Here is an 18,340-nt window from a genome sequence, read left to right as displayed (position 1 = left end):
ATTGTCCCTGATGATGAGTCACAATGATAGCAGAGGATGAACTTTAAGCATGGTGATTATTGTATATGAAGCCTTATATCTCAATCCTCTGAGGAAAACAAGTGTACTGTTGCTGACAATTTAAGCTACTGAATGACGGAAGGACAGTGCAAATTTACAGGTTTTGACTATCCACCAAATTTTTCTGACTCTGAGCCGTATCAGCAATAGAAAGCTGAAGAAGAAATGTGACCCGAGTTACTTCCTACCCTGAAAGAAGCAAGGTATGATGTTAGCATTATCGTTGCCACCCAAATAAGATAAGGAGTAAGGTATTCTCATAGTGGATAAGGGATTAGAACTTCTATTACAATTTTTGGATGTTTTACAAAAGGAGGAGTTATTGGAAGCATATGAAGCCTGAGCAATCTTGTTAGGTTTAGGACATTGGAGGATCAGTCCATGGAAGAATATATTATGGACTTTGATGAATGTTACAAGATACTACGGAGATTTGCACTTGAGATTGGCATTTAAATTACTGGACCCTGCCCACACTTTCCATGTTGATAATCGTTTGGTACTAACAGGGGCTCAGTTCCGGGAGATTTGGGCGAGATTCTCCGTGCGGAGAATCGTAAAGGCTGCTGTGGGACAGGCCGTGACCCACGGCAGCCTTCACGCCCACTTACGGGGCCGATTCTCCCCCACGGGCGGGCTAGGAGCGCGGCCCCGTGCGTCACGGCAGCGCGGCCTTGACGACGTCATCAAGGCCGCACGTCAAGCGTCACGCCGCTGTCGCGGCCGATGACGTCGGCCACGCATGCGCAGGTTGGACAACTGCAACCCGCGCATGCGCAGGTTGCCGTCTTTTTCCCTCAGCCACCCCGCAAGACGTGGTGGCTTGATCTTGCGGGACGGCGGAGGGAAAAGAGTGCGTCCGTTTCGGACGCACGGCAGCGATCGGTGGGCACCGTGGTACTGCCGTGCCAATCGGGCCCCCGAATGCCCCAAACGGGCATCTGGCGCCCGTTTCACGACGCAGCGAACAGGTGTGTTTGCTGTAGCCCATTGGCCTCGCCACTGTAGCCCGGCCGCTCAGCCCATTGGCCTCGGAGAATCGCCACTCACCGTAAAAAAACGGTGAGCGGCAATTTGTGGCAGTGGGCCGGCCATGGGTGGGGGGAGGGGGGCGGGAATATCGTGAGGGCGTGAAAAATGTCGGGAGGCCCTCCCGCTATTCTCCCACCCGCGTGGGGGGTGGAGAAATCGCGCCCAAAATCACTCCTAGGTCAAATGACGGCAGTCCTAAAGAGATTTGTGGGAAAACAGTCGTTCCCAGCATTATCTTCGCCTTCGCAAAGTATTTTTATTAAGGTTTTGTAGAATTTTTCATAATAAACCAGTAGTAACCATTTAAAAAAAAAAAAAAAAAATTTTATTCAAATTTTTGCATAATATCAACAACAAAAAGACAGACTTTTTTTTTAACAAAGAACAGTGTCCCGTCCCCCCCCCGCGCATACACAGCGGAAGAGATAAACTACACCCATCATTCCCCCAAAACATTGCCCGTCCTTCAATAGACAGGACAGAAACCCCCCCCGTGTATACACAGAAGAGGAAATGAATTAATGCCCGACATTGGCACAGAACTATGCCCGTCCCTTTACTACAAAACAACAAAATATCCCCTCCCCATCCTCCCCCCCCCCCCCCCCCCCCCCCCCCGCCGGGTTGCTGGCCTGTTCTATCGTTCTGACAGGAAGTCCAGGATGGCTGCCACCTCCTGAAAAACCCCTGCACTGATCCCCTTAGGGCAAATTTGACCTTCTCTAGATTGAGAAATCTGCCATGTCGTTGACCCAGGCCTCCATGCTTAGGGGCCTCGCGTCCAACCACTGAAGAAGAATCCTCTGCCGGGCTACCAGGGACGCAAGGCCAGAACACCGGCCTCGTTCTTCGCCTCCTGCACTCCGGCTCCTCCGCAACCCCAAATACTGCGAGCCCCAGCCCAGATTGACCCTGGATCCTACCACCCTCGACAACGTCCCTGCCACGCCCTTCCAAAATTCCCCCAATGCCGGACATGCCCAGAACATATGGGCATGATTTGCTGGGCTCCCAGAGCACCTAATGCACCTGTCGCCACTCCCAAGAACCGGCTCATCCTTGTCCCGGTCATGTGAGCCCTGTGCAGCACCTTAAACTGTATGAGGCCAAGCCTCGCACAAGAAGAGGAGAGTTCACCTTCCCCAGGGCGTCCTACGTCCCCTTTTCAATCTCCTCACCCGCTCCTCCTCCCATTTACCCTTCAACTCCTCAACCGAGGCCTCGTCCATCTCCTGCATCACTTGGTACGCCGCTGGACCTCCCCCCGCCAACCCACACCCCCGAGAGCACCCTGCCATGGATCCCACGCGGCGGCAGCAGAGGGAACCCCGCCACCTGCCGCCTGACAAACGCCCTACCTGCATGTACCGAAAGGCGTTCCCCGGGGGGAGCCCAAACTTCCTCTCCAGCTCACCCAGGCTTGCAAATTTCCCGTCTAAAACAGGTCCCCCAACCTCCTGATACCTGCCCTGTGCCAACTCAGGAACCCGCCATCAATTCTCCCTGGAACAAACCGTGGTTCCCCCATATCGGGGATCCCTCGAGGCCCCCACCTCCCCCTGTGCCGCCTCCATTGCACCCACATTTTAAGGGGCCACCACCCCCCGGGCTCGTGGTATACTTTGTTGGACGGCAGCGGCGCCGTAACCAGTGCCTCCAGGCCCGTGCCCACACAGGACGCCATCTCCTCCTCGTCCATGCTGCCCCCTCCCCCTCCATCACCCACTTACGCACCATTGCTGCATTGGCAGCCCAATAGTACCCACAGAGGCTGGGCAGCGTCAGCCACCCCATCCCTGCCCCGCTCCAAGAACACCCTCCTCACCCTCGGGTCCCACGTGCCCACACAAAACCCTAATGCTCCTGTTAACCCATCTGAAAAAGGCCTTCGGGATAACGATGGGGAGGCACTGAAACAGGAACAGAAATCTCGGAAGCACCGTCATCTTGACTGACTGTACCCTACCCGCCAGAGCAGCGGCAACACGCCCACCTCTTAAACTCCTCCTCCATTTGCTCCACCAGCCTTGTGAGGTTAAGCTTATGCAGGGCCCCCAGCTCAGCTCGGCCCCAGGCCTTCCTGCACCCCCAAGTACCTAAAGCTCCTCTCCGCCCTTTTCAATGGGAGCCTACCAATCGCCCCCTCTGGTCCCCCGGGTGTACCACAACAGCTCGCTCTTCCCAAAGTTTGAGCTTGTACCCCGAAAAGTCCCCAAATTCCCGGAGAATCCTCATCACCTCCGGCATTCCCCCCACCGGGTCCGCCACATACAACAATGGGTCTCCGCATAGAGCGACACTCGGTGTTCCACCCCACCCGCACCAGCCCCTCCAGTTCCTCGACTCCCTCAGCGCCATAGCCAGGGGTTCAATTGCCAGCGCAAAAATAGGGGTCAAGGGACACCCCTGCCTCGTTCCCCCGGTGTACCGAAAATACTCCGACTCCTCCTAACCAGTAGTAACCATAATAACAAACAAACTAGAGTGAACATTAACATAGTGCAAAAAGAGATATACAATAACAATTAAATAGACATACCCCACGCGACCCAGTCTTCGCACACCATCCCAATGAAGCACTCCCGCCCCCCCCACCCCCCTCCCCTCCACGGATTGCTGCTGCTGCTGACATTTTTAATTTTCCCTGAGAAAGTTGACGAATGGCTGCCACCTCCGAGAGAACCCTAGCGTAGATCCTCTTAAGGCAAACTTTTTTTTCTTGAGGATGAGAAACCCAGCAGCCATGTCTTAACCCAAGTCTCTACGCTCGGGGGCTTCGGTCTCTCCACATTAATAAAATCCGTCTCCGGGCTACTAGGAGGCAAAGGCCAGACGTCGGCCTCTTTCGCCCCCTGAACTCCCGTCTTCTGGTTGCTATCTCTGGACTCTGGCACCCCCATGTGTTAAGCACCTTGGACATGGCCCTCGCGAACCCTTGCCAGAACTCTGAGCTCCAGGCATGCCCAAAACATGTGGACATGGTTTGCAGGGCTGCACTTGCACCTCATACAACTTCTTCTACCCCAAAAAACTTGCTCATTCTCACTGCCGTCATTGTGTCCGGTGGACCACCTTAATTGAATTAGACTGAGCCTGGCACATGATGAGGAGGAATTAACCCTGCCCAGGACCTCTGCCCACAGATCCTCTTCCAACACCTCACCTAGCTCCTCCTCCACTTGCCCTTAGCTCCTCCACCGGGGTTTCCTCCGCTCTGATCCTGGTAGATATCCGACACCTCCCCTCCCCCACCAATGTCCGGGACCACCCTGTCCTGTATCCTCAGTGTGGCGCGTCAGAAAGGCCACTACCTGTTTTTTTCAGGAAGCTCGTACTTGCAGATATTTAAAGGCTTTTCCTGCGGCATGATTAAATTTGTCCTTTACGCCTTCAAACTGGGAAAGCTTCCGTCTATGAACAGATCTCCCATCCTTCTGATGCCTGCCCTCTGCCAACCTCGGAACCCACCATCCATCCTACACGGGTCAAACCTGTGATTGTTGCATATCGGGGTCCAGACCGATCTCCTTCCACCTTCTTGTACCTCCTCCACTTCCCCAGATCTGCAGTGTCGCCACCACCACCGGACTTGTGGAGTAACGGTCCGGCAGAACGGCAAAGGAGCCGTTATCAAAGCTCCCAGACTAGTACTTTACATGACGCCGCCTCCAGCTGCTCCCACGCCGCCACCCATCGCCCTCTTCCTAATATAGGTATATTAGCCGCCAGTAGCAGTTGTGAAAATTCGGCAGCGCCAACCCCCCCCTCCGACTGCTCCAACACAACTATCTCCTTACACGCAGGTCTTATTCGCCCACACAAAGCCCGTAATGATCCTACTCACCCACTTAAAAAAGGCCTTCGGGATGAAGATGGGGAGGCACTGATAGACAAAAAAAATCTGGGGAGGACAGTCATTTTCACGGTCTGCACCCACCTTGCTAGTGACAGCGGGAGCATGTCCCACCTTTTCCATTTGCTCCACCAACTGGGTCAGGTTGAGCCTGTGCAGGGCATCCCATTTCCTGCCCACCTGTATACCCAGGTAACGAAAACTTTTCTCTACCATCCTGAGTGGCAGCTCTTTCAGTCTCTCCTCCTGCCCCTTGGCCTGGATCACAAACAACTCGCTCTTTCCCTGTGATTGCTGAGTATTTTGTCCCCGCCACCTTTGGGATTAATGCCCTGCTCAAGACAAAGAAGTCTATGCGGGAATAAACCTTATGAACGGGAGAAAAAAAGAGAACTCCTTCGCTCTCGGCCACACAAACCTCCAGGGATCCACCCACCCCCCCATCTGCGCCATAAAACCTTTCAGTTCCTTAGCCACTGCTGGTCGCTTCCCTGTCCTGGACTTCGACCAGTCCAGCTCGGGGTCAATGACTGTGTTCAAGTCTCCCCCCATGATCAGGTTGTGTGACTCTAAGTCCGGGATTTTGCCTAGCATGCATCTCATAAATTCCACATCATCCCAATTCGGAGCATAGACGTTCACAAACACCACCCGGACCCCCTCCCACTTTCCACTTACCATATATCTACCCCCCTTATCTGCCATAATTCTCCAGCCTCGAATGTCACACCCTTACGGATCAGAATTGCTCCCCCCCGGTCTTCGTATCCAGTCCTGAATGGAATACCCTGGCCCACCCATCCCTTTCTCATCTCGTGTGATCTGCGAGCTTTAATGTGTCTCATGAAGCACACTAACCCCCCCCCCCCCCCCCCGACTAGCCATCATCCTTTCTTGGCCAACCTCGAGCCCGCGCCCTTCGCTTCCTCGAGCGCCCCCACAGGGAGCCGCTGCCCCGACCCTCAATTGGTACCCCGAAATTGATACCTCCTCTGTCAGCAAAGCAGCATTCCACCCCCCCCCCAACAGCCCCACAACCCAAAACCCCCCGCCAAGCACCAGCTGGGCACTTGCTCACCCCCCATGCTGACACTGGCAGCTCCCACCCCTGGCGCCGATCAGACTGTCGCCTCATTGCCCGGACCCTTCTCCCCACGTGAATAACCAATTAAACTACCTCTCCAGCCCCAGTGAGTAAATAGTAATACGAAACAAAAAATAAACAGAAGACTCTAACATTGCCCTGTGAGGAGACACTTGTTGAACCAAGGCTCCAACTTCCCGGAAAATCGCACAAAGCACAGGGCCCCCTCCCCCCTCCGTATCTCAACTTTGCCAAAAACACTGCACCCTCCAGCCACCACCACAGCCCTTACACACACCCAACATTGCATACAATCTTATATTAGAAACGGTACATTGTTACCCAGCCACACTGCTGCATTCCACCAAAGCTTAACTGTCCTTTAATTCGAGTCCAGCTTTTCTTATTTGACGAATGACCACGCCTCGTCCGGTGTCTCAAAATAGTGATGCCGTTCCTTGTATGTGACCCATAGCCTCGCTGGGTGTAGCGTCCCAAATTTCACGCCCTTGCTGAAGAGCGTCGCCCGGTTGAATCCAGCACGACTCTTGGCCAGCTCCGCACCCAGGTCCTCGTAGATGCGTATCACACTGTTCTCCCACCTGCCGCTCTGTTCTTTTTTTGCCTACCATAAGACACGTTCCTTGTCTGAGAAGCGATGAAATCTCACCACCATGGCCCTTGGCGGTTCATTCGCCTTGGGCTTCCTTGCGAGGGCTCTGTGCACCCCGTCCAGCTCCAGGGGTCGCGGGAATACCCCTGTCCCTATCAGCATCTCCAGCATCTTGGACACAAATGCTCCCACATCCGACCCCTCCACACCTTCGGGGAGGCCCACAATTCTCAAGTTCTGTCTCCTGGACCTGTTCTCTATGTCCTCCAGCCTCTCCTGCCACTTCTTGTGGAGGTCATCCTGCGCCTCCACCTTAAGGGCCAATACGACCAACTCGTCCTCATGGTCGGATAGCTTTTTCTCCATCTCCTTAATCGCTTTCCCTTGTGTCGCCTGAGTTGGGATCATTTGGTCTATTGATGCCTTCATCGGGGCCAGCATGTCCTTTTTCAGATCAGCAAAACAGCCCCTAAGGAACTCCTGTTGCTCCTGTGCCCACTGCGCTCATGCACCCTGGTCTATATCGGCCGCCATGCCGTGCCTCGGCGCCCGCTCCGCACGCTTCTGTCTGTTGGGACTTAAACGCTTCACCCGGCCACTCCTGGTCCAGCTATCCATACAACAGAGAGGGAATCCTTTTGGCAGTGTTCACTTCACCAATCTGCCCCAAAAAGTCCTTGAAGAGGCCTGAAAAATGTCCGAGAGTCCGTTCCAGACGGGAGCTGCCGAATGTGCGACCTACTCCGCCATGGCCGCCACCGGAAGTCTCGTCACCGCTTCTTCAATGGTCTTTGATGCGACCATCAATTCGCTCGAGACAAGAGTAGAAGTAAACCGTGGCTTTAATCAACTTAGAACAGTGCCTGCCTGTGACTGATCCAATACTGAGAACCGCCTACAGGTCGACTGCTCTTTATACCTCCCTTCAAGGGGAGGAGCCATGGGCGGAGCCCATACATGCCCCAATATGTTCCCCTATGGATAATGCCATACAATGGCCCATAGGAGAAGCCCACAAGGGCAAGAGCATAGCAAAGATACAAATACAATATGGGAATATTGTGAGCGAGCAGCGTCTTAACATGTCCGGGTGAATGAAGCTCTCTGTGCTCCCGGAGTTGAAAAGGCAAGGCGCCTTGTGCCCGTTTACCCGGACGGTCATCATAGAGCTCCGGAGGTGCTTGGGTCACGACTGGTCCAGGGTGACCGCGCTGAGTTGCGGGTAGCCGGCGTGGTCGGAGGTGCTGGGGCGGCTCTGCGATGGCTGGCCTTGTTGATCATGTGCGTCGAGCGGCGTAGCAGCGGGCGGTGAGGAAGATGGGGACCACCATGGATCGCACGTGGCCGACCGCATGGGGGAGGATGGCCAAGATGGCGGCCCCCTCACGTGCTGTGAGGGCTAGAAGGTGGCTGCCCCCACAGATAGCACGAGGCTGATGACTCGTCTGCAGGGGGCGGAGTCAGCAGACATGCTGTCACTCTGCGGGGTCTGCGGCCCTGTGAGTCTGAGGATCGGGTCTGTGAGTTAGAGTTCCTGGACCTGGCCAGGCAAACTTTGGTGAAATGTCTTGCAGTTCGCGTTACGGGCCGGGCAGTTCTGCCGGGGGTGTTGGGACTGGCCGCAGAAATAGCAGGGTAGCCCCCCATGATGGGCGGGTGACCGCGCGGCACAGGCCTGGGGTAATCTTTGGTCGGGGGTCCACGAGGGGCACACGTGGTCAGCCGGGTACGCGTGAAGGCTCTGGAATGCTACTTCCAGAGAGGAGGCTAACTTTATCGTCTGATCCAAGTCCAGGGCCCCATTTTCAAGTAGCCGCTGTCTCACGTAGTTGGACCGGACTCCCGCCAAGTAGACGTCTCGGACAGCGAGTTCCATATGTTGAGTGGCCGTAACGGCCTGGTAGTTGCAGCTGCGTGCGAGGACTTTGAGGTCGCGTAGGTAGTCTTCTAGCAATTCCCCGGGGCGCTGGCGGCGAGTGGTGAGGATGTGTCGCACGTAGACCTCGTTCATGGCCCGTACATAGAGGCGTTCGATCATCACGAGGGCGTGTGCGCAGGAGGAGGCCTCGCCGAGTTGAACAGAGATTCGATGGCTCACCTGTGTGTGGAGGAGGCTCAGCTTCTATTCGCCAGTGACGGAAGGCATGGAGAAGGCTGCGAGATGGCTGCGAGATAGGCCTTGAAGCAGCGGACCAGTGCGAAACAATTTATTTCGCCTCCGCGGCCTACAGATCGAGTTCCAGTCGGGTGGGTTTGAGGGCCGATTCCATAGTTGCGTTTAAGTTGATTAAATTGATGCGACCATCAATTCACTCGAGACAAGAGTAGAAGTAAACCGTGGCTTTAATCAACTTAGAACAGTGCCTGCCTGCGACTGATCCAATACTGAGAACCGCCTACAGGTCGACTGCTCTTTATACCTCCCTTCAAGGGGAGAAGCCATGGGCGGAGCCCATACATGCCCCAATATGTTCCCCTATGGATAATGCCATATAATGGCCCATAGGAGAAGCCCACAAGGGCAAGAGCATAGCACAGATACAAATACAAGGGCAACAGCACAGATACAAATACAATGGTGGATTATTGGCGTAATACATTCATCACAGCCGTGGCGAGATCTTTTCACAGTTGTTCCCTCTGCTGCTCGAGTTCAGCTTTTATAAAGGCCCTCAAGTCAGCTTGAAGCCTTTGAGCTTGCCCTTCCCCCGCCTTCATGCTGGAAGAGGCTTTTGTCTTTGCTCCAACTCCAGCCAAATCTTTCACTGTTTCTGCTGGGTCTGGTAACCAAGAGACATGCCATTCCTGGGGGAAATTACTCCTCCAACATTCACCTACATCTTTTCATCAAAATTCCACCCCGTATTGATTAAAAAAGAGCTCTTTTCTGTAACCTTGGGCAGGCGCTGCCTTGTGTGTGACCACTTACTCCATGGTCCACACCGGAAGTCGCCTTTGCAAACATGTGGTTGGTGAGACCACATTTGGAATACTGTGTACACTTTGGTCTCCTTATTTGAAAAATGATATAAACGCGTTAGAAGCTGTTCAAAGAAAGCACACTCAACTCTTTCCTCAGTTGAAGGGCTTATTTTATCAAGTAAGTATGGGCCAGTATCCACTGGAATTTAGAAGAATGAGGGGTAATCTTATTGAAATATATAAGATCCTTAGGGAATTTGGACAGGGTAGATACCAGGAGGGTTTTTCCATTTGTGGAGAAAACTATAACTAGAGGCCACAGTTTAATAAGACTGAGGAGAGGAGATTTTGTTTTCCCCTCTGAGGGTCATTAATATGGAGAATTCTCTTCCACAGGGCAATGGAGGGTTAGTCATTGAATTTACACGAGGCAGAGCTGGACAGATTTTTGATAGACAAGGAAGTTAAGGGATGAATGGTCTACTCCTGCTCCTACATTATATATTCCTAATCGGGATTACACAAGAGGCCAGAATGAGAGGAGCACAAATTCTTGGAACGTTGGAGATAGGGAGGGACAAATACATTTTGGGATTTGAAAACCATGATGAGAATTCTTAAATCAAGCCAGTCTAGGTCAGGAAGCATAGGGTGATAGGGGAAAGTGATTTGCTGCACGCTTTGGATGATCTCGGGTTTACAGAGAGTAGAATATGGGAGCCAAACTAGAAATCAGTTTGCATCTATTTGCGTGATTAATTCAGCCACTCCGGGATGGTTCAGCCACTAGGGGCTGGTTTAGCACAGGGCTAAAGAGCTGGCTTTTAAAGCAGACCAAGCAGGCCAGCACACAGTTCAATTCCCATACCAGCTCCCCGAACAGGCGCGGAATGTGGCGACTAGGGGCTTTTCACAGTAACTTAATTTGAAGCCTACTTGTGACAATAAGCGATTTTTCATTTCATTTCACTTTATTGCGAATGCTTGTGAAGGGTGAAAAGAGAATTCTGATATGCAATTGATTGTTTCAGGTTTCACAAATTCTGCAGGACGATTGCTCATAATCATTTTGATTGACAGTCATGGAACATACTATTTTATACTTATTAATATTAATATTGGCCCTTTATTTTAAAGGGTAAAATAGCCTTTCAGCTTGTATAATGGAGAGCCTGTGAATTTAGCCAGGACTGTGAAACATTGTAGGATTTTTCAGGCATTAAACTGTAAATGAAAAAGTTTTAATTTTACTTTTCCCTTCAAGGCTCTACTGAACATTCTGGGAATAACTTGATAACGAGTGTAAAATCTGCTTATCTAATTTCATAATTGACAGGATAACTTCAAATTAGAAGCATGTTCCCCTGCTCATGCCTAGACAACTCATAATAAAATGATGCTTTCTCATATTACAATAATTGAAACAGCTTAATTTGAAAGACAGCCAAGTTTATTATTCTATAATTTAATGCATTATTTGTTTTTTCATTCTTCAATGGGACGTGGGGGTCGTGGCTCATCCTTTACTGCCCCTGAGATTATTTGTACAAGGAGAGAAAGAAATGTCAGTTTTAACAATGATTCAGTTTCCTGCTGTGAGGAGAGGAGGTACTTTCAGTTTTTGTTTAGATAAATAAACAATTAAAATGTTGACAACAATTTGCCTTTGTGATACTTTTCATTGTCTCCAAAAATGAGAATACAATTTTTCTTCAACCTCAAATTTGTGATTTTAGCCTTTAGACTAACATGAAAGTGACATTAAAGTTGGCACCATTGGATCCTGTGCAGAATACCTGCTCAGTTGAAACAATTAACATTTAATCAATATTAGCTGATTAAAGTAACAGTGCCATTGATATTAATTTTTATTAATCATTTGGTTCTGAATTCAACAAATGAGAACTTGTGCTTTTTTTGTTAAATGTATGTATAAAACAGGTTTTAAGTGTTATTAATATGTGTGGCTCAAGTACAACGGTATGTAGTTATTGGAAGCAAACACCTACGTAGGATGATTTGAATTGTGGGCGAAATGCCACTTTTACAAATGTGCTTCATTAAGATACACATTTAAATGCACTCCAGAAGTGCCCCATTTCATCACAATCATAGATATTGGAATGCATTTGCAATACTCAGCTAATATATGAACAGTATAACCATTAATATCTAATTTTTCAATTAAACTGTTTGTTGTAGGCCGTTAAAACTTGGCATTTAGGGCAGCACAGCGGCGCAGTGGTTAGCACTGTCCGTGAGCCACTTGCACATTCTCCTCGTGTCTGTGTGGGTCTCACCCCCACAACCCAAAAATGTGCAGGGTAGCTGGATTGGCCATGCTAAATTGCCCCTTAATTGAAAAAATTAAAAAAAGTTAGGATTTTTGATTCTGTATGTATTCATGTATTTATTTGGTTACAAGAATGCCAAGGAGACATTTTTGATGATGGTTCATCATTTTTAGCACAGGAAACCTTTTGATCGACGCTAAGCCTGATTTTGGACAGACCTATAACAATCCAAATAAACAGTTTTCCAAATGCTGGAATCTTAATGAATCTTTGATTCCGGTTGGCAAGCAGAAGCAATAGCTATTTTACGTTCTGCATACTCGAGTTAAACATTTCATTTTATTGTGCTAATAGAGCTAAATGTGCCTGATTATGTAGTGTACATGGTGTATAGAATAATGTTTTACAGTCTTTGGTTTGTATCATTCATCCATCCATGCAGCTTTATTTCCCCTGAAAACAGGAAATGTTTGCCATGAAATGCAATACTTCTGGAATTTGTTTTGATGAACTCTGTTTTACCATGATTTATTTACTAGTATAATCACATACCATCAAATAATCTAGCTAATTCTGCTGGTGTTGAGAAAGCCACAGTAAATCTGAACTTTGCTATTACCACTGTGATTGCATTGCATCCAGAATAATTGATCAGCATTCAGGGGAAAAAAGTAGAATAAAAGCATAAAACATTGCAGTTCAAACTACGCAACAATATTGTACATCAACAGAATAGAAATCAGCCTGTCTTCCAAAAATGTCCTGTCCTTCTCGCCTAACCTGTACCTTTCGGAATAGCTGACCCCATTCTCCTCCTCAACTGCATGTGATACATCCACCTGGTTCTGTTCCTATCTATTATAGTTGGAGAATCATCTGAAATGGCTTCACTTCCCACTACTACATCATTATCTCTGGTGGCCCCAAAGATCTATCCTTGACCGTCTCACAATTTGCATTAAAATGCTATCCCTTGGTGACATCATCCAAAAACATAGCACTTGTTGTCACATGTAAGCTGCGACATCTTGCCCTGCTTCACTATCACCTCTCAATGAATTGTCTGACATCCAGTATGAGATAAACATAAATTTCTTCAGACTAAATATTGGGAGAACTGCAGATATTTTCTTGACTTTCCACTGCAGGCTCTGTTTGCTAGCAATCAACTCCAGTCCCCTACCTGACGAATGTCTGAGGTTGAAACACGCCTTTTGAAATAGAACATAGAACATAGAACGATACAGCGCAGTACAGGCCCTTCGGCCCTCGATGTTGCACCGACATGGAAAAAAACTAAAGGCCATCTAACCTACATTATGCCCTTATCATCCATATGCTTATCCAATAAATTTTTAAATGCCCTCAATGTTGGCGAGTTCACTACTGTTGCAGGTAGGGCATTCCACGCCCTCACCACTCTTTGCGTAAAAAGAATCTGTTGTATTTGATCTGAAGGTGAGCTTCCAACCAAATATCCACACATCACTAAGCTGACATACCTCCGCCTTCATAACATCATCTGACTCCCCCCCTGCCATAGCCCATCTACTGTTCACCCATGCCTTTATCTCTAGACTTTTCCATGGCACTGTTGGCCAGCCTCCCACCTCCCACATTCTACTTGCGTAAATTTAAAATCATCTAATCTTCCACCAGGACCCATTCACACATCATCTCTGAGCTTGCTGACCTACATTGTCTCTCACTTCTATTTTAAAATTTTCATCTATATTTTCAAATTCCTTCATGACACCGTCTCTTCCCATCTCTGTAATCTTCTCCAGTCCCACAACACTCCGAGGCAGCTGTGCACTTCTACTTCTAGTCTCTTGAGCATTCCTAATTTTAATCGCTCCACTATCAGTGACTGCCTTCAGCTGCCAAGCTCCTATGCTCTGGAATTCTTTGCATACACCATTCCGTCACTCCACCTTTCTAGATATTCCTTAAACCGTACTTCTTTGACCAGGCTTTTGTTTATCTGCCTACATACCATAGCTCTATGGTGTATTCTGCTTTCTAATGTTCCTGTGACATGCGTGGCAACATTTACTAAATTAAAGGAACTACAGAAATGCATGCTGTTCATGGTGATCTATCAAATGATGATCTATCATCTTCTAAAAAGTAAAATGTGAAGCTAGGGAATAGAACATTTTTGTGACCGTACTGATTTAGTTTACTTTATAGATTATATTACGATCCTTTGTCACATACTATGTTAACATTTTCTTCTGGGGCACACACACAATCAGAATGTTACACTTATAATGTTTATGGTTAGGGTAGCCGGCAAACTAAATGGATCAATTTGTAGACTATCTGTAGAAAATAAATAATCTGATTGAGACAAAAACTTAAAATAGCACTTGCTCCAAAAACACTGCCCCAAAAACACATGTTAAAAGTTGTCCAGCAGTGAGTAACCATGATTCTGTCCCTTAGTGTAAATGGAAAACTTGAGTGTGCACTTTGCCCAGGTGTGTGGGACATTATTGCTTTTACTGATATCGGGGAAATATGGCGGGGAGGCTAGAGGGACTGGTTAAAAGTAGGGCGCAGTAGTTCCAAAAAAAAATATTTTTTCAATATTTAAAAAAATTTTTTTTTCCCCAATTAAGGGGCAATTTAGTGTGGCCAACCTACCTACCCTGCACATTTTTCTGTTCTAGGAGTGACACCCACACAGACATGGGGAGAATGTGCAAACTCCACACGGACAATGACCCGGGGCCGGGATTGAACTGGGTCCTCAGCACCGTGACACAGCAGTACTAATCACTGCGCCACTGTGCCGCCCTTTATAAACATTTTTTATGATGATACAGCATTTAGGATAGTCGTGCTCGAAAGACGACAAGGACATGCAACTATCACATGAGCAGGTTGAAAATTGTATGAAGAAGTATAAAATAAAAATGTTATAGTCTGTGCTGTGGAAAGGCCAATAAAGTTATTTCTCAATGCTTTCAATAAAACATTAATTTCATTTATAACATTTTGTGAAGTTGAAACGTAATTGCGCTTTGTGTTTCCGTCAGTACACTCCTGCAGTTCTTAAACAAATATTCTTGTAAAATATTGAAATTAACCATCAATCAAACTAATTTTCCACTGATAATGAATAAAGTAAGGAAATAATTGTATGTAAGAGTAGAAGATGTAACTCAGATATATTTGTTTATGTGCGTTTCCACTTACTGAACCTTATTTATAAATCATATGGCACACTTACAAATTGTTTAGATCATTCTAAGGATGTACTGGGTTTCTGTGGCAACCAATTAAATCTTTAGAATAAAATTGTTGCTGCAATATAATCTACAAATGCTAACACTCAATGATTATACAGATTAAGTCATGAAGTGACAGGTGTTTAATAAGCGTGAAGGAAGGTTTCTTTTCTGTCCCGCACTATTTTATGTCTTCAATTACAGATTGCCGTTGTAAATCAAATAGTGGTTTCATACTAACTGAAATATTCTCCATTTCTCAAAACCAGATTGCTGAGACATATGCATTTCTCCCAAGAGAAGCAGTGACAAGATTTCTAATGAGCTGCACCGAATGTCAAAAGCGAATGCACATAAACCCGAATGGTGTGGACACAAAAGGTAAATACTGGAGATTTATTAAATCTGGTATATTTCTGCAGGAACAATGAATCTCATTCCTGACGCATGGAAACAATAAATCAAGGCAGCACGGTGGTGCAGTGGTTAGCACTGCTGCCTTACAGCACCGAGGTCCCAAGCTCAATCCCGGCTCTGGGTCACTGTGGGTGGAGTTTGCACATTTTCCCAGTGTTTGTTTTGCCCCCACAACCCAAAGATGTGCAGGCTAGGTGAATAGGCCATCCTAAATTGCCCCTTAATTGGTAAAAATTAATTGGATACTGTAAATTTATTTTTAATAATGGAAACAATAAATCATAATGCAGTTTTCTTTTCACATTTTCAGAAAATGAAAGACCTTCATCATTGGCTGGCATAATAGATTACAATATGCCCATTACTGCCACATACCTGAAACAGATGAAACTCCAGTTTATGAGTGCACCTCAAGAACTGGTAAGTCTGACAAATAATGACATTTTAGAGTACATTTTTATGATTTCCTGGTTTAATCGATAAAACTTCTATTTAATGCAACATTTTACTGTTTAATTTGATAGCACCAATAGAACAAATTGTTTTATGAATAGTAAATATTCTTGCTGGGATTTCAGGCTAATTAAAACCTGTGTCTGAATAATCTTGTAACAAAGCTTATGCCCAAGTGGTTCATGTTTATGTTAGCTTTGCTGGGTAAATAACATACCTACCTTCTGCAGACTGATGCCACAAAATAAGTGCACCTTTACTGATTTAGTCTGATGTTAATTGCTCTAATAATTTTTGCACAAAAAGAATGCGCTTGGTGAATTCAAAGTTCTATTAAAAATAGACAATAGGAACGAGAAAGGCTATTTATATTAGCATGTCAAAAAAGTGCGCCAATATTGACATAAAGTGATATAGTATGCCTTTTGTTTCCTATATGCTGTCCAAATAAGTACTATTCCCCGAGGCCTGGAAACAAGTTGAAAAAGTAAAGGAAGATATAGATGAGCCAGGAGAAAATAAGTTATGACAGTGAGGAGATAGGAAGTAGTGAAACAAAAATACACTTGTCGGTTTACCTAATGAAGTTTATAAGTTTCATAGCAGCTGATTGATGAGCCATTTTTTGCCTTTTCGCATAGTTCAGTTTGATGAGTTATTTATTATGTACGATTGTGTAGTTGTTTAAGCCAAGCTTGCCCTCTGGTGTTAAAGATTTGCAATTAATGAATGGATTTTATAGCAATATATATCTCAATTATTCGTAGAAATGTTTATACTTATTTCTTGATTATTTCAGCAAAATGTCTGCTTTAAAGGTATTTGTAAAAATAAATAAATAGTTGTCAAAATACTGCCCTCATCTCAATGCTGTCCTAAGCAATATTTTCAAAAAATTAAATAATTCTGCAATAATGTTTATTCCAATGATCAATTTGGCAATTTTCAGCAATCTTTTATCAATTGGTTAGTGAATTCCAATATATACAATAGCTCCATCTGCTATTTTTATGGAAGTTAATGTAAATTTTTAAACATAAAATAACTGGGATAAATACCCACTACCGTACTAGTATTCTATAGCATAAGGATGTTAAAACTTGTTGACGACTATGTAGGTTGGAGATGGGCAAAGCCTTGTAATGTAGAGTTGGAGGAAGTTTCAAGATAAAGGCTCCCATTTTGCTGTCAGCGATGAAAGGAAAAGCACCTATTACTCATTACACTCACAGCTGCGCACATACATGTGGGCTTTCGAGCAGGAACCTACAGCATTTAGAGATCCTACTCAGTTTGGTGACCTCTACAAGATATCTGAGGACTGTGTGAATAGTGTCTTTTCAACCAATCAGATCGAAGAACTGTCACTGAGACATGCAGGGCCTGATTTTGCCATCCGATGCAGGAAGCAGGAGGCTGGAACGATCTATGACATGACTCTACCTCTGTTACTAGGCTGCTGTGAAATTGGATTTTCCCAGTGGAAGGTCCCACTTTATGCAAGAGGCAGGTCTATTATCTCAATTGGCAGATCCAAGGTGGGGACTAAGGTTCGAAGGCCCTGGAATGGGCCCACCGTGGCCACTATTTTTTCAAGAGATCCGATGATACTTTTTTTTAAATTTAGAGTGCCCAATTCATTTTTTCCAATTCAGGGCAATTTAGCGTGGCCAATCCACCTAGCCTGCTCATCTTTGGAGGAGAAACATGGGAAGAATGTTCAAACTCCACACGGACAGTGATCCAGAGCCAGGATCAAACCTGGGACCTCGGCGTTGTGAGACAGCAGTGCTAACCACTGAGCCACCATGCTGCCGTGGGTTCGACGATTCCTTACAGGTGCCGACAACTAGTCTTGGTCAAAGGCTTGGTTAAAGAATTAGATTTTAAGGAACATCTTAAAGGTGGAGATAGAGGTAGCAAAGCAGAAATGTTTTCAGAGGTAATCCCAGAGCTTCTAGCCGGGGTAGCAGAAAGGCAAAGCCACCAATGATGAGTTGATTAAAATTGGTCAGAATTTGAAGAATATATCTTATACTGGAACGTTGTGGGCAAGGAGATCACAGAAGCAGGGATCTGAAAAAAAAGGATGAGATTTTTACAGTCAAGGTGTTGCTTAACTCCAGGAGCCAATGTAGGTCAGCAAGCACAGGGGTGATGGACGAACAGGACTTGAATTATAATATGGGCAACAAGAGGGACAAGTGTAGTAGATGCATGGGAACAGTATTACCTCCAAGTATCCCTCCAAGCCACATAAGCCATCCTGACTTGAACTATATTGACATTCCTTCACTGTCGCTGGATCAAAATCCTGAAACTCCTTTCCTAATGGCACTGTGGATGTATCTACACCACATGGACCACAGAGGTTCA

General features: G+C 46.8%; 1 protein-coding gene across 5 annotated transcripts in view; it reads left to right on the top strand.

Annotated features, from left to right (window-relative positions):
- LOC119969595 (nucleolar protein 4-like) overlaps positions 1 to 18,340 on the top strand; it is a 430,219-nt gene that overhangs the window by 90,743 nt on the left and 321,136 nt on the right. For all 5 annotated transcript variants that reach the window (XM_038803408.1, XM_038803407.1, XM_038803409.1 and 2 more), the window contains exons 3-4: positions 15,364 to 15,475; positions 15,822 to 15,931. In XM_038803408.1, coding sequence (XP_038659336.1) covers positions 15,364 to 15,475; positions 15,822 to 15,931 — 222 coding nt within the window. The remainder of the gene's footprint in view (positions 1 to 15,363; positions 15,476 to 15,821; positions 15,932 to 18,340) is intronic.

This window comes from Scyliorhinus canicula, chromosome 7, assembly GCF_902713615.1.
Source record: "Scyliorhinus canicula chromosome 7, sScyCan1.1, whole genome shotgun sequence".
Lineage (NCBI taxonomy): Eukaryota > Metazoa > Chordata > Chondrichthyes > Carcharhiniformes > Scyliorhinidae > Scyliorhinus > Scyliorhinus canicula.
Note: the sequence above shows the minus strand (reverse complement) of the source record. Positions and strands in the feature narration are given on the sequence as shown.